This window comes from Caloenas nicobarica, chromosome 6, assembly GCF_036013445.1.
Source record: "Caloenas nicobarica isolate bCalNic1 chromosome 6, bCalNic1.hap1, whole genome shotgun sequence".
Lineage (NCBI taxonomy): Eukaryota > Metazoa > Chordata > Aves > Columbiformes > Columbidae > Caloenas > Caloenas nicobarica.
The window spans coordinates 7,205,540-7,220,086 of NC_088250.1; the positions used below are offsets into that span (position 1 = coordinate 7,205,540).

Genomic DNA, 14,547 nt, shown 5'->3' on the forward strand with positions numbered 1-14,547 from the left:
CACAGTTTAGCATTAAAAATAAAAAATGAAAAATAAGAAGAGTAGGTTCAATTGCACAAGGATTCCTCCATATACAAGCCTCATCCATTATCCAAAATCCTGGGTAATTAAATTACATCATCACTCGTGCATTTGAGCAACCTGATCCTGTTTGCAAGACCCAGAGCACAAGGGGGCGAGTGATCTCACGTACCAACAGGAAAACAAATCCAGCAATGAAACCAACATTTCCATGCTGCCTTGAAAACAGTGGGTTTAGTTTTAGTGTTGCTCATATAGCAAGTAGCTGCTGAGGTACCCATTGGCTATATCCTCTTCCCTTAGTGCCACTCACTGTTTGCTGCTCAGGTTAGAAGAAATCCACAGGTCACCACCACTCCCAGTCAGAGACAAGCTCCAGCACAGCAATGCTCCTTGCCAGCTCAAAGAAACAGCCTGGAGTAACCCACACGAGCCCTGTGGCAAGAGATACTCCTGGGAGGAAAATAAATCTGCAGTCCTGAGTCACCCAAGCTTCAGCTGTGTTTAACATAAAATAGCTATCCTTCAGTACCCAGTGGGGAAGTTTTTCCTCCTGGATGCCAGGAACAGGCACAACACAAAGAGTTCTCACTCTTTGAGCCCTCTATTCCTCCAACTACTCCATGCTGCTCACCTGCATATACAACAGGGATTGATAACAAGCACCACACCCTTCAAACCTGAAAGAGGTACAGGTGCCCTTTGCTACTGGATAATGAACAAAACATGTTATTTTGCAAAATGAGTCAGCCTTTTCTGTGCTACCTTAAGAAGTGCATTCTTTCTTCATCTGTGTATTCTTTGTTAACCTCTATTTTTTTCAATGTTGTTTTAAATTCTTCCTGTTGCTGGCTCACCTTTTCCACAACTTTTCTCTGATGGTCTGGTATAAAAACTAGGTAGTCTTTTGAGTCCATAAGAAAATGTAGCCATACTAGCAAGAGACTTGTGTTCATATAGAGACTGTATTGGCTGTTTACAGCCAACTAATTTTGCTGTTGAAGGTCGTACCAAGTTCAGAGAAAGTACCATAACAAACAGCAAGTTCCAAATGGATTTGGTCACTTCTTATCACAGCCCTTGCAATACTCTTTGTCTCTGAATCTCCAGCACTTAACCAGAATTATTTGTAAATCTGTTCTCTTCACTTCCAGCCTTGCCTTACAAAACTATCTCCAGCCTCTCACTCCTCCATATTTAGCCCTTTCTAGGAATCAGTTCTCCATATCTAAAGGTGGTTCCCTGTCAGCAAGACAGTGGGGAGCTACACAGAACAGTGCTAGCACCCTTTGGGGGTCTAATGAGACAAACCCTGTGAGGGTTTTGTTTCTCCATACTAAAGATGCAGGGAATCCCACCACCACTTACAAAATAAAGGAACAGGAGAACCTTTGTGCTGCTGATAGTTTTGCATCAGCTTTTTTCTTCACAAGGATCTTTCCCTTAGCACCACCCAAAAGACTGCTCTGGCATTGCTTTTACTTGCATAAAGACAAAACATTCCTCCAGCAAAGCCTTGAGGGTCTCAGTTCACTGCACGTTCCCAGGGGATGGCAGTGAATGCCAGCAAAGAAGGGGTCACACCACCCTAGTAGAGCTTTATTTGAAAACCCTAACTGGGGTATTACCACCTATTTTTCTTTATAACAGCCCACAAATCCGTTCTTCTCTCAGGAGACATGAACTCTAGGGACAGCTTGTGCCTCCTTGTGAGTGGATTCAAACCCACAGGACTGACTACCAAGTTCCTGGCTAATTTAACCAAGAGAAGACCCCTCTTCTCATCAAAATTGGGCTACTGCCCAGAAGGGAACATGGAAGAAGGAGGGTGAGTTTGCAGCTCATAGCTGAAGAGGTCCAGGAGACAGCAGTATGCAGCTGTTTACATTAGCACCTGTATCTGTGAAAGGAGAAGAGCTCAGAAGCCTAGTTTGCTTGTTGGAGTTTTCTATGTGCATTATCAGTGTGACGAGTAAAAAATATTATAGTTCCTCCTAAATTTTGTCTTGCTCACAATATATAAAAAGGGTTTTCAGGACAGTGACCAAAGACCAAGGCTCCTACTTTGCATCCCAAAAGGTCTCCACTGGCCTCCTTTCCCTTCACTTGCCCTGAAACCATCATTTAGTTAATTTTTTTTTTTTTTTGGTCTAGTACCATGGAGAGAAAAGCCAAACAGGATTGTTCTTCTCCTCAGATTTGGGATTGCATGGTACATCCTGGTAGCTGTGATCTATTCGTAGGACATGCAGTATTGACAGCTTCCAGGAGGTGGGAATTTATCAACTTTCACATACTGGTTAGGTGTTCTCAGGCTAGCCCATAAAAGAAATGGTGTTGCAATTTCCATTCTTTCTGCTGGGTGTGTTTTACAGGTTGCCTTTTGAAAGCAAAACCAGGTTTTTCTCACTGAGTACCTACCAAGTCAATGGCATTAACCACTAATATTATTACATGATGACAACCCCGGTCTTCTTAGTTTTGTGAAGGAAGGAATGTGCTGACATACTTTCAAGCTTGAAAATTAATAACAAGTACAAAGAGGGACATCTCTTTTCAAGAGCAGTGTGCTCCCTTTCCCTGTTATATGAGTAATTGCAGCTAAATATTGACAGATAACCACAACAATATTGGGAAATTAAATATTCTGCAGTCAATGTTTCCTGCAGACAAGGTAGATCTTGCATGTACCTTCATGTAAAGGACTGTGTCAGAAGTGTACAGAGCAGAACTCTCCAGTTTACTTCCACTGAAATGGGTCTTCCATTTCAGTATTTTTACCAACGTACTGGGATATTTCTGCTTCTGGTATCATCTTTAATCTTTGCTGAAGGTGGAAAGATCCTGGTCATACCTCAAGATGGGAGTCACTAGCTCGGCATGCGCCCAGTGGTGGGGGAACTCCAGCAAAATGGACACGAAGTTGTTGTGGTTGTACTATCAACAAGTTTGTATGTGAAGCCAAAGGAGCCTCAGAATTATACAGTGAAAGTATATCCAGTACCTTACACAGAGGAAAATTATTCTGTTGTGCTCAAGTCATTTGTTAATGCTCATATTTCTGAACAATCTGTTTTGAATAAAATTATTTCGATGTATAAAGGCACGTTAGAAATTACTAAATTATTTTTCATCAACTGTGAGAGCCTTTTGCACAATGAAGACATGATGCAATATTTGAGAGAGAGCAAATTTGAAGTGGTTTTCACGGATCCAGTTCTGATGTGCGGACCAATAATTGCTGAGTATCTTTCAGTTCCTTCTGTCTACTTCTTCGGGGATTTCCTTGCAGTATGGATTCTGAAGCTACCCAGTGTCCAAACCTTCCTTCTTATGTCCCCAAACTCCTCCTAGATCATTCAGATTGGATGACATTTGCTCAACGGGTGAAGAACATGCTAGTCCATTTGCTGGAGTTCCTTTACTGTAAGCCTATATTCTTTGCAGTTGAAGAACTTGCATATGAAATACTACAAAGGAAAGTGACAGCTACAGACCTTCTATGCCATGGATCTGTTTGGCTAATGAGATTTGATTTTGTGTTTGAGTTCCGGAGACCAGTGATGCCAAACATGGTTTTTATTGGAGGGATAAACAGTGATCAGAAGAAAAAACTCTCTCAGGTATAAAATTTCATTTTGTTTTTATTGAAAAGGCAAGAAGACAAATGTTTAAGCATCCTTAGATCAAAACCTAACTGACAACACCTCGGTATTTAAAGATAGAAAGCTAATGAGAAATCTTGCATGATGCAGAAATGTTACTTCCTAGTATCCAGCATTCAGGTTAAATCATATCCTGGCAAACCTGAAGTCTTAACAGGTATGAAAATTCAAGTGACATGTAGCTTTTATGCAAATAATAAGCTGTTTTGTTGAACTGAAGCTCACTTGAATTTTGGTGAACTGCAAACTTTCCTCCCTAACAGGAGCCAGACTTAGCAGCTTCCATTTCATCCAAGTTTCTTATACCATGTCCATCTCCATAAGAGCTGTCCCTACAACCAAGACCAGGCTCGGAGGACTTGGCTGTATTGCTCTGAAAGAGCCTGAAGAGCATCCATAAGCACAGTCTGCCCCATGTCTGCCCCATGGTGTCCTCTCTTTCCAGCTGTCTCATGGACTATCCATCCATACTTCTGTGTACCCATTTTCCTTTCATACACATTGAAGGTTATAGGAATTAAGATTTTAGCTATTCATCAGTTCTTTTTCTGTCATATCCATCTGCCAGATTGATTCATTTACATCCTTCCTGTTATGACAAGTTGTCAAGAAAAGCCTTTAAAAAAATGTATCTGCTCCTTCTTTCACAGGCTATTGAATTAGGTTTTAAGCTTTTCTGGGTGGGGATGCCTTCTGTAAATTCCCATTCAGGCTTTTGGATATCAACCAGGTCCCTGAATCAAGTACAGCATATTCTATAGCAGTCAGAAAGCAGCAAAGGGATATTCAAGTATTGCAAATTGTGAGTATTCCCAAAACAGAGTAGTGTAGAAGAAAGCCCTAATATCCTCCCCTTTTGTCCAGATAAGTACGTTTAGTGCTTGTGTTGGCAGTGGCAGAGCCAGTCCGCTTACCAGGACAGTCTCTAATGCCACTTGGTTCACTCTAACTGGTTATATATGTTGAAATGAAGGATGGTCACAAGGGGACTTTCAAAAGGAGATGGAGTCAGGAGTGGGAAAGATTGCCGAGGGGTTATTAAAGACTCAAGCAGGTGTCTGTAAATGCCCCACATGGGATACATGTGACTGCCTGTCTTCATCTGTCAGTCTAGCTTGAAGGCATCATCTTCTAGTGTTCATTTGACAGCCTTTTCAGAGGTTATGAGCAGCAGATCTGTTTCTGCACATCACCTTCTCCCGAGCTGTTTGAAAATTCCCATTAAGTTAATCCTATGTTGTAAACTACTGATATGGGGACTGTGCATGTGATGGAGCTGGCTGTTCTTTTTGGAGGGCAGGTTCTCAATAACGTCAAAGCTTTCCCACCAGGCTAGAGAAAATAAGCATGCAGAAAGCTCCACCAGTACTGTAGAGCCCTGAATGCCCTGGACAAGAAAATTGTAAGCCAAAAGCACCTGCCCAGCCACCTGGTTTTAAATTTTTATGATGACAGGTTATCACCAACATTTAAAACCCCAGCAGTTTACAACTGAGAAGGATTAGAGTTCATGAACTGTTTCAGTCATGAGCTAAACTGCTGTGCGGGGGGTGGACCTGGCCAAGGAGGAGAGCCAGACATCGCCGCCGTGACCCAAAGTTCCCAGGCCACCACCAGAGACAGGCCCTGCCCAGCCTTCTGAAATCCACAGCCAGGGGGGAAGCTCAGTGCACCAGCCTGGCAGCACCTCACAGCTGCTGGGGCCGCTTCTCCTCCTGCCCTTCTGGTCCAGTTCCCTCCCCGAGCTCATGTGGCCCCATCAGGTGCAGGCCAGGGCTGGTGCAGGTCTTAGGATTTCAAATCCAGATGAGTCTGGCCAAGGATCAGAGAAGACCAGCTCCCCCTTTGAAACAATCAGGTGCCCACAGCTGCCTTCCTACCCTGTTTGCCCAAAAATAAGGCAGAATCTTATACTAATTTTTGCTCCAAATGATGCATTAGGGCTTATTTTCAGGGGATGTCTTATTTTTCCATGGACAACAATCTACATTTATTATCGAACAAAAAAAATCAACATTTATGCAAATATAGTCACGTCATCACATTCTGGAACACCATTATAACTCTCCAAATCCTGAACTCCATCATGGATTTCTTGTGACTCTATTTCCTTTTTCCGTGTATGACAAGCTACATTTACCGATATTCATGAACAAAAATCAACATTTATTCAAATGCAGTCATGCCACCATCTTCTGAAACATCATCTAAACTCTCCAAACCCTATCTGTCCTGCTGCATTCTGTTGCAAAAAAGTAAAATTAATTGGCATGCATAGCTGCCTGGGCACTATTTAAATTGACTTTTTTTAATGAACTGCAACGAGGGCTTATTTTTGGAGTAGGGCTCATATTTCAAGCATCCTCCAAAATCCTGAAATATCATGCTAGGGCTTGTTTTTGGGGTAGGTGTTATTTTTGGGGAAACACAGTAATGCTGCCACCAAGCCTGGACTGGCCCAGCTGGCACCTCATTTGCTGCCAGCGCTGACTCTCTCTGTGATCCGCTGTGATCACGCCTGTCACGCACAACGTCCCTCCTTCCCACTGCAGCCACCCAGCTCAGCCCCTCTCCCTTGGGCTTGTCCATTCCTCCCATAGCATCCCCCAGCTATGCAGCCTCTTACCCAAATTCAAAGTTCCTACTGCCTTCTTGCACGTATGAGAGGAGAGCAATTCTTATCTGGGCGCTCCCTTGAACCCAGCAAAATTTAACTAGCCGAGAAACCCTTGCCAAATAACCAAGCCAACCGAGGGAGCGGCTGGCAAACTCTTAAACACTCAGAAACACCCCTAAGGTACTGATTTCAGTTATTCATATTTTTTTCCTTACATTTTATAACACAAAAGATTATGAGAGTATTTTTTTCACTTCCATCTCAGAGGTTTTCCCCCTGGGTCAGCCTCTCTCGGTGTCTCTTCTTGATGTCATTGTAGACTGTGGAGATTCCTGCTAGCTCAAAGAGTTGGTTCATCTGCGCTTTCCCCTTATCCTGAGAGTGTCTTGTTCTGTCCTCAGAGAAATTATCTGAACATCCGTATCTCCAGCCGTGATGAAACTTGTTGAGGCTGTTTTGCTTGGTTATTGTGGTGTTGGAGTCGTTCACACCAGATTTGCCTTCCTTGGTCCTGGCCAAGGTGTGAGACAGGACACATCCGTGATCAAGAGAGAAGTCTCAGTAAATCTGACTAGCACGTTGAGGAGCTAGCTCTCCCTTGAACACTGAGGAAATGCAATGACTCAGCACATTGCATGTGGCTTTACAAATAATGAAATAAAAAAAAAAAGAAGAAAAAGAGCCAAACCAACCCACAACCCAGAGCAGTAAATCATTAACTAGACAGAGAAGCACAATTCAAAAGAGAAACCAATCAGCTTCCTTCAAACGCGTCTTCAAGCTACAGCTCGAAGAAGACTTTCACAGTGTGTGCTCTCACCACAGGAACATGACTTTGCGGCTTTGCTGTGCCTGGATTTTTATCCTCCTCATTCCCAGCCTCTCAGATGGAGGGAAACTCCTGGTGGTGCCCATGGAAGGAAGTCACTGGCTTAGCATGAAGCCTGTGGTTGAAAAGCTCACCGAGAGAGGACATGAAGTAGTGGTGCTTACACCAGAAGTAAGCTGGACGGTAAGAAATACAGGGCAATACAAGATGAAATCATACCCAGTGTCTTACACAGTGGAAGAGCTGGATAATGCCTTTCATGACTACGTTGCTGCTCACCTGAAGGGCTTGCCTTTTCCGCTGAATGTTCTAGTGCTGTACAACAGCGCCGTGCATGTTTTCAGTACATTCTTCGTTCACTGCAAGGAACTTTTCAGCAACAAGGAGACTTTGCAGTACTTGAATCAAAGCGGCTTTGATGCTGTCCTAACCGACCCTATCTTTATGTGTGGAGCAACACTTGCTAATTATCTTGCTCTTCCGTTTGTGTTCTTCATGAGAGGACTCCCTTGCAACTTACACTATACAGCAACACAGTGCCCAAGCCCTCTGTCTTACACTCCGAGAACATTCACCTTCAACTCGGACCGCATGACTTTTTTCCAGAGAGTGGAAAATGCACTGGTTTCCCTCCTGGAGCTTGTGTACTGTAACGGTTACTATGAAGATGCACTAACACTTTCCTCTGAAGTTCTTCAGAGAGATGTATCCCTGATAGACCTGTTGAACTCTGCTTCTGTTTCGCTTCTGAGATATGACTTTGTGTTTGAGTATGTCAGACCAGTGATGCCCAATATGATCTTTATTGGAGGTATAAACTGTGCTCAGAGGAAACCACTGTCTAAGGTATGTTCAAATTATACATTTTGCAATGAAATGTGATTACATCTTTTCTGGAAGTTTAGTGCTAATGAATTTTTCTATTTCTGGTAATGATTTAATGCAGCCAGGTTTTGGCAGTTGTTTTCCACAGGCTGAAATCAAATTATCATCATGGAGGTAGATGACTTATTTGAATTAAGGAGGATTTTTGGACAAGTCCAACAAGAAATGGACTTCATCTGCCAGCTACAAATTACTGTCCTCTGTGAATGTGTGTTCACCAACTAAACGCATTTTTATTTCATTTTCCTGGAGTCTGCCATATATTTCTTTCACCTGACCAAAAACCCAACGACCATGCTCTGAGAGTCATCTTTTGTTTTTAACTCTGTGCTCAGTAAAGTCAGTTAATTTGCCTTGTCTCTGTTTTGCTGACATATGGTTTCCAAACTATGTTATTTCTGTTTGTAGATCATGGTGAAACATAAATATCGTGTTGAAATGGGAAGAATTAACCTGAAATAGGGTATTTGGTGAAATACACTGGTGTGCAAAACTCAGATAAGTTTTCATACCTGTTTCTTGACGTTTGCTTTTACCAGAATTGTTCCGCAGGATTTTTAAACCTAATCTAGAAATTTAAATCTATTTTGATAGTTACTATATAGTCTCTAAACAATAGCACTAGACACTTCTTTCCAGGCACAAAGCAGGACACAAATCTCTTTTCTATGATATGAAATTACTCCCTCGCTTCTGAATTGTGGTCACACAATTTCACTGTACAATTGCAGTACAGCGCTTTTGCGCTGATGGTTTTTTTCATTCTTTCACATTTCTTTCATACTCTTTGACAGGCTTCTGCAGAGTCCACTGAACTTGATAAAGAATTATATTGTAAATTCAAATCCTAGAATAGCCCCCATTAGGCTCAAGAAACCGTTACTTCATAGTTTGAGATTTAAGATGTAAATTCTTGCTGGTTGCATGACATAAGTCTTTACTGGTATATCTGAAGGTCTCAGAGCTGCAGTTTGTTGCTTGCTACAAGGGTAGGGCCATCCTGCCCTCATTTTATACCTGGCATCTCCCATCTTCACACTGACATTTGTCATTTGGTGGAAACCACGTGTTCCAAACCTTGAAAGCACTTGCGTATCTTCAGTCCACCTTTTATAGCTACATTTTCTGCAGACTGCAGAGGAATTTCACTTCCAACAGTGCCCAGTAGCAAGGTAATAATGTAGCAGAGTGTAACCAAATGTGAAGTGAGTCATATGGGAGGAAAAAAAAAAAATCTACTTATCTGTACACAGTAGTAAACCCTGGGCTGGTCATTACTGTTCAGAAAGACAACTGTATTATTAGAACAGATAGTTCTCTGAAACACGGTAGCCCATTATTCAACCAGAAAACAGAAAGGACGACCAGGAAAGGGAGAGAGAACATGAGATTGAAAATGCACTTTATTTTCTCAGACGAGAAGCTTAAGCCACAGACCTTTCACCACTGTCTATGGTTTTCCAGAGGCAGAAAAACCAGGCACTGTGGCCTCATTTGAGAAGAGGCCTCCTTGCTGCCATATCTCACACGGTTCTGTGGAGAACCTGCACCAGGGTGCGGTGGAGCTCCTGATGAGCGGTTATCACCAACATTTAAAACCCCAGCAGTTTACAACCGAGAAGGATCGGAGTTCATGAACTGTTTCAGTCATGAGCTAAGCTGACATGGGCCATGAACTCATGAGTTCATGAATTAGAAACCTGTTGTTAGTTTATGTTATCTGAGGTGCAATGATGAACTGCTGTTTTGCAATTCAGTTTTATACTCGATAAGAGGTTAGATAGATGTTGTAGGTAGAGATGGTGAAAGATTTTCTGTTGGCTACTTTAAAAAAAAAAAAAGCATGTTTGCATCAATGAAAAAAAAAATCATTTTTTTCAGTTGTACCAACTGGTTTTGGTTGTTAAAAAAAAGGCAAAACCCAAACCCCAGGTACTTTAACATTGATTTCTCATATTTATCTTTATTATAAGTTACGTTTCACTGTACAACTTGCCTCAGCTTCATTAGAAAATACTTATTAAAAATATCAGATTACTGTGACAACTCTGTCAGCCTTCAGTGATGTAGAGAACTCCAATACTAGATGGAAAAAATGTGATTTTGATGCACTCTTCATAGACTCAGTACTACCATGTGGGGTAACCACCTATTGGGACCGCTGTTGCGTGCAAACTTCCGAGGGCTTGAAATGTGAGGCAAGCCAAATGGCGGAAGTAATATCAGAAAGCGCTGCCAAATGATGCGTTTGCAGAGGTGGAGTGGAGCTACAAAACCTTGCGAACCCGCCCGGCCCCTCTGTGCACGAGTCACTGCCTGTCGGACTCGCAGCATGTTGCTGGCGGTGCTGCTGCCGCTCCTGTGCCACCTGGGCGCCGCTGCGGCCGGGAAGCTGCTGGTGATCCCCATGGAGGGCAGCCACTGGCTGAGCATGAAGGAGGTGCTGGCTGAGCTGAGTGCGAGAGGCCATGAAATAGTCGTCGTCGCACCAGACTGCAGGATCCTGATAGATTCCTCAGAGACATACGAAATGAAAACGTATCCTGTGCCTTTCAATAAGGAGGAGATGGAAAAACATATGCACTCGTTAGGTGAAAGCTGTTTTAGTGAAGAGCCTTTCCTGACGAGATTTGTGAATATCTGGGTTCATTCCAGAAAGAGCACTGCCATGTTTGAAGCTTTCTGCAGTTCCTTACTGTACAACAAAGAGATGATGAAATACATCGAAGAAAGTAAATTTGATGCCATCTTTACAGATCCTCTGACACCCTGTGGACAGATAGTTGCTTTGCACTTCTCTATCCCTAGTGTTTTCTTCTTGCGGGGCATCCCATGTGGTATAGACGTTCAAGCTGCTCAGAGTCCAGACCCACTATCCTACGTCCCACGAATTTTGTCACTCTATACAGATCATATGACGTTTCCTCAGAGAGTGAGGAACTTCTTGCTTGCCACTGCAGAGTATCTCACCTGCAGTATAATCTTCTCACCATTCGAAAGCCTGGCCTCAGACTTTCTCCAAAAGCCAATGACAATTACGCATCTTTTAAGTCACGGATCCATTTGGCTGAAGAGAATTGACTTTGTCTTTGAATATCCTATGCCTGTCATGCCTAATATGGTTTTCATTGGAGGCATAAACTGTGGACAGAAGAAACCATTATCTCAGGTCAGTGTCTGGCTAGGGGAGGTATAATATGGGAAAAGTTCTGGCAGTCGTACACCTGCACCATCTGGGTGAGGTCCAATGATGTGTTTGATATGGACATTTCTTACCTAAAGAGATAATTTAGGTTAATGCTTTCTCTGTAGCCAAAAACTGAGTGGTGTGGTGGACCAGGAGAACAAGATGTGATTCCATCTCCTTTCCGTGGGTCTGCCCAACACAGGGTTTTCATTCAATGAGGGGATCACATGCTATGCTGTGTTTAATTCCAGCTGAAGTCAGGTACACAAACACCATCTCGCCCAGGAATTAATGCAAAAAATGCACTGAATCACATTGTTTCCTAGAAAGGATAAAGTTTTATCCTTTGTGAATGCTACTTAAAAAAACTCCAGACTTTCTTCTATTTTTCCCTTTAACTTTTTTCCCTTGCCAGCCTTCCTTGAGTCTTAGGGGATGGATTCCTCCTGCCTATCACCACTTCTACTCTTCCCTCAAATTCACGGGCCTTTGTGAACACGAATGAGTGAAGCTTCACAAGAAAATAGATTTGCATTTCACAAGCCTGGCACATCTTGCCAGAGCCAACCTTAACCACCCTCAGGCTTTGCTTCACCCCTCCCAGTACTTCACCTGATGCTGCCCATTGAAAGTACTGCCCATTTCTGTTGAGGTGCTAGTGTTCAGAACTTGCTGTTTCACAGAAGTCTCTTTCAAATTGCCACCAGTCCCCTACACCGGGCTTTTATCAGGGTAGGTTTTTTCCTATCTGTTCTGTCCATCAGAGCTGCTTAAGGGCTCCTCAGGGCCAAACCCAGGCAGACCCTCCAGGAATCCTGCCTGCAGGAGAGGCCATGTGGCAGCTCCAGGTTAAAATCAGACTTTCCTCCGAAGACAAAGCTCACTCTCATCTTGCTCAGGGGATAAAGATCATAGTCCAGCATCAATATTTATTGCAGAAGTACTGGTTCTTCAGTCCTGATTTCTTGTTGTCTTCTCCCTATGCCTCTAAACCACACAGTTACATCTCACAGCACAATGTAATCCTGCAGGCTGACAAGTTTACCAGAAATACTTGTTAACTGCACAGACATGGTATCTTATTTTTAGTTTTTCATCTCAAGTAGTAACACTACCTCTTACCATTTAAAATCAATTCCTGGCCTGAAACAAGAGGGCTGTTGCTGGCTACTCCTGTCCAGGCTTTCCTGTATTTAACTAGGTACAGGAGGAACGGAGTGGCTTTTCCTTCCAATCCCTAACATTCTGTGATTCTGTGTGTACCTGGCCCCAGTGCTGAGCTCTCTGTAAATCACAGAGCCTCCTCCTTAGGATTTGCACAGATATTGTGCTGTATAATAGCATAATTTTATAATTAGATTTAAATATAAACTTGACAAGCATTTCAGAACAGCTGTAAAGTGCTTATCAAAAAGAAAGGGAAGAAAGAAAGCAAGAAAGCCATTTTAACACCTGCAAGCGCAGTTACTTCCGAGTGCCAGCACTATTCGAAGACTTGGGATATTGTTTTTACACAGTCTGATTGTATTTTCAGTTCAACATCCATCAGCTCAGGGAATCATCAGAAAGGATTCATCACAAGGGCACCTCAGATACCAAGCCCAGTTCTGCCCAGCCCAACCTGATTTATCACTGTTCCTTAAATGATTCATCAGCACCTTGAATGATGACTGGTTTTGCTGGAAAAACCAGATCGTTAAGGGGGAATGTGAGAATCTGTCAGGGGGCTGTGGGTCTACTTAAAATCTGTTAGGTCAGGGCAGATGAGCCTTGGATTTCTAGGGACATAGCTCATGTAAGTAAATCCAGTTATTTAGTTTCTACAGAAGTTCTGGTTTTCCTGTCTCTGTTTTGCTTGGCCCATGGGGGAAAGCTGTTGGTGGTACCAATGGATGGGAGTCACTGGCTCAGCATGCGCTCGTTGCTGGTGGCCCTCAGTCAGAAAGGGCACGCAATTGTCATTGTCGCACCAGAAGTAAACTTGAATGTGAAGGCGTCTGAATATTACACTCTCAAAATGTATCCAGTGCCTTTAACAAGGGAAGAACTGGGAGCAAGCATGCATTCATTTGCAAACGATCTTTTTGAGAGAAGACCTTTTCTTCAAAGGATTGCTGTGCTTTATGAAAAAGTTCCAGTCATCTCCAGTCTCTACGTATCCTCCTGTACCAATTTACTGCACAATAAGGATCTGATGCAATACCTTGAAGGGAGTAAATTTGATGCTGTTCTCACAGGTCCCGTTGTACCATGCGGACAAATACTGGCTCTGCATCTCTCTATCCCATTTGTTTTCTTTTTGCGGGGACTCCCCTGCAGTTTTGATTTGCAGGCTACCCAGTGTCCAGACCCCCCTTCCTATGTCCCAAGAACATTTACAGACGACTCAGACCACATGACGTTTCTCCAGCGTGTGGAAAACTTATTTCTGAAATCATCAGAACCCTTTCTTCGCAATTTTGCCTATTTGCCATTTGAACTTCTGGCCTCAGATGTTCTCCACAGACCAGTAACAATGAAGGAGCTCTTAAGCCATGGATCCATTTGGCTTAAAAGAATGGATTTTGTTTTTGAGTATCCCATGCCAGCAACGCCCAACATAGTTTTCAGTGGAGGTAGAAATTGTGAAAAGAAAAAGCCATTATCTCAGGTCAGTGATTTCCTTTATGAAATATGGTAAGCTTTGAAGGGAAAAGGCTGTTTGCAAATGCTCTGTGTGTATATAATTGTATACTTGAGTTTGTGGGATTTATACTTGCACTAAGGTATACTGTAAAGACAAAATAAGTGAAAAACTGGGTTGATTTTAATTGTCTCCCACTCTTGCAGGTAGTCTTCTATAGCATTAGCTATAGCAGGATCTAAGCATTTCTGCTTATGCAGTTGTTTTCTTTGGGCAAGCTGGAAGTAGTTTACCAGTGCGCTCTCCCTAACAAGCCACACACCCACCAGTGAGAGTGATCCCCATCTTAGCAGGCAGCTCTGCTGCTTATGTTTGCCAGATCAGTATTATCCTAAACTATTTGTTTTACTTTCACAACTGATTTTTAAAAACAATAAATCTTTTTGGTTAAGAGAAACATCCTTCCATAATCTAGAAAGAAAGTGTCATAATGCATGACTAGTTGCTTTGTCAGTCTAGGCTTATCCTTCTATTGTATGGATTCCTTATGCAATTTTCTGCAAAACCATTGAAGGTTTTTGCAGCTGCTACCCAGCACTGAGCCATCTGCAGCAGCTCACCCTGCCTTCTGAAACGTTTCCCTGCAAAGGGTGTACCTAGAGACGCAGTAGTTTGGTAAATGTCCTTAAAAAAGTTCTAGTGCATGCCATCAACCTCCGT

The 14,547-nt window shown here is 42.7% G+C and overlaps 3 protein-coding genes across 3 annotated transcripts; all 3 read left to right on the forward strand.

Moving 5' to 3' along the window:
• The first annotated feature begins 3,114 nt into the window (after window positions 1-3,114).
• Window positions 3,115-6,752, forward strand: LOC135990147 (UDP-glucuronosyltransferase 1A1-like). Its single transcript, XM_065637580.1, is given in 3 exon segments — window positions 3,115-3,298; window positions 3,301-3,644; window positions 6,705-6,752. Coding segments are annotated over 3 exon segments (576 nt in total).
• Window positions 6,753-7,132: 380 nt separating this feature from the next.
• Window positions 7,133-8,479, forward strand: LOC135990148 (UDP-glucuronosyltransferase 1-6-like). The gene is made up of 2 exons (XM_065637582.1): window positions 7,133-7,978; window positions 8,426-8,479. The coding sequence occupies exons 1-2, from the start codon at window positions 7,133-7,135 to the stop codon at window positions 8,477-8,479; spliced, it is 900 nt and encodes a 299-aa protein (XP_065493654.1).
• A 1,870-nt stretch (window positions 8,480-10,349) lies between these two features.
• On the forward strand, window positions 10,350-14,037 carry LOC135990149 (UDP-glucuronosyltransferase 1A1-like). The gene is made up of 3 exons (XM_065637583.1): window positions 10,350-11,190; window positions 13,697-13,880; window positions 14,034-14,037. The coding sequence occupies exons 1-3, from the start codon at window positions 10,350-10,352 to the stop codon at window positions 14,035-14,037; spliced, it is 1,029 nt and encodes a 342-aa protein (XP_065493655.1).
• Window positions 14,038-14,547: the final 510 nt, after the last annotated feature.

Coding starts and splice junctions, on each gene's coding strand:
- LOC135990148 (XM_065637582.1), top strand. CDS start 7,133: ATGACTTTGCGGCTTTGCTGTGCCTGGATTTTTATCCTCCTCATTCCC. Junction 7,979..8,425: donor AGAGGAAACCACTGTCTAAG/GTATGTTCAAAT, acceptor TTCTGTTTGTAG/ATCATGGTGAAACATAAATA.
- LOC135990149 (XM_065637583.1), top strand. CDS start 10,350: ATGTTGCTGGCGGTGCTGCTGCCGCTCCTGTGCCACCTGGGCGCCGCT. Junction 11,191..13,696: donor GAAACCATTATCTCAGGTCA/GTGTCTGGCTAG, acceptor TTCTGGCCTCAG/ATGTTCTCCACAGACCAGTA.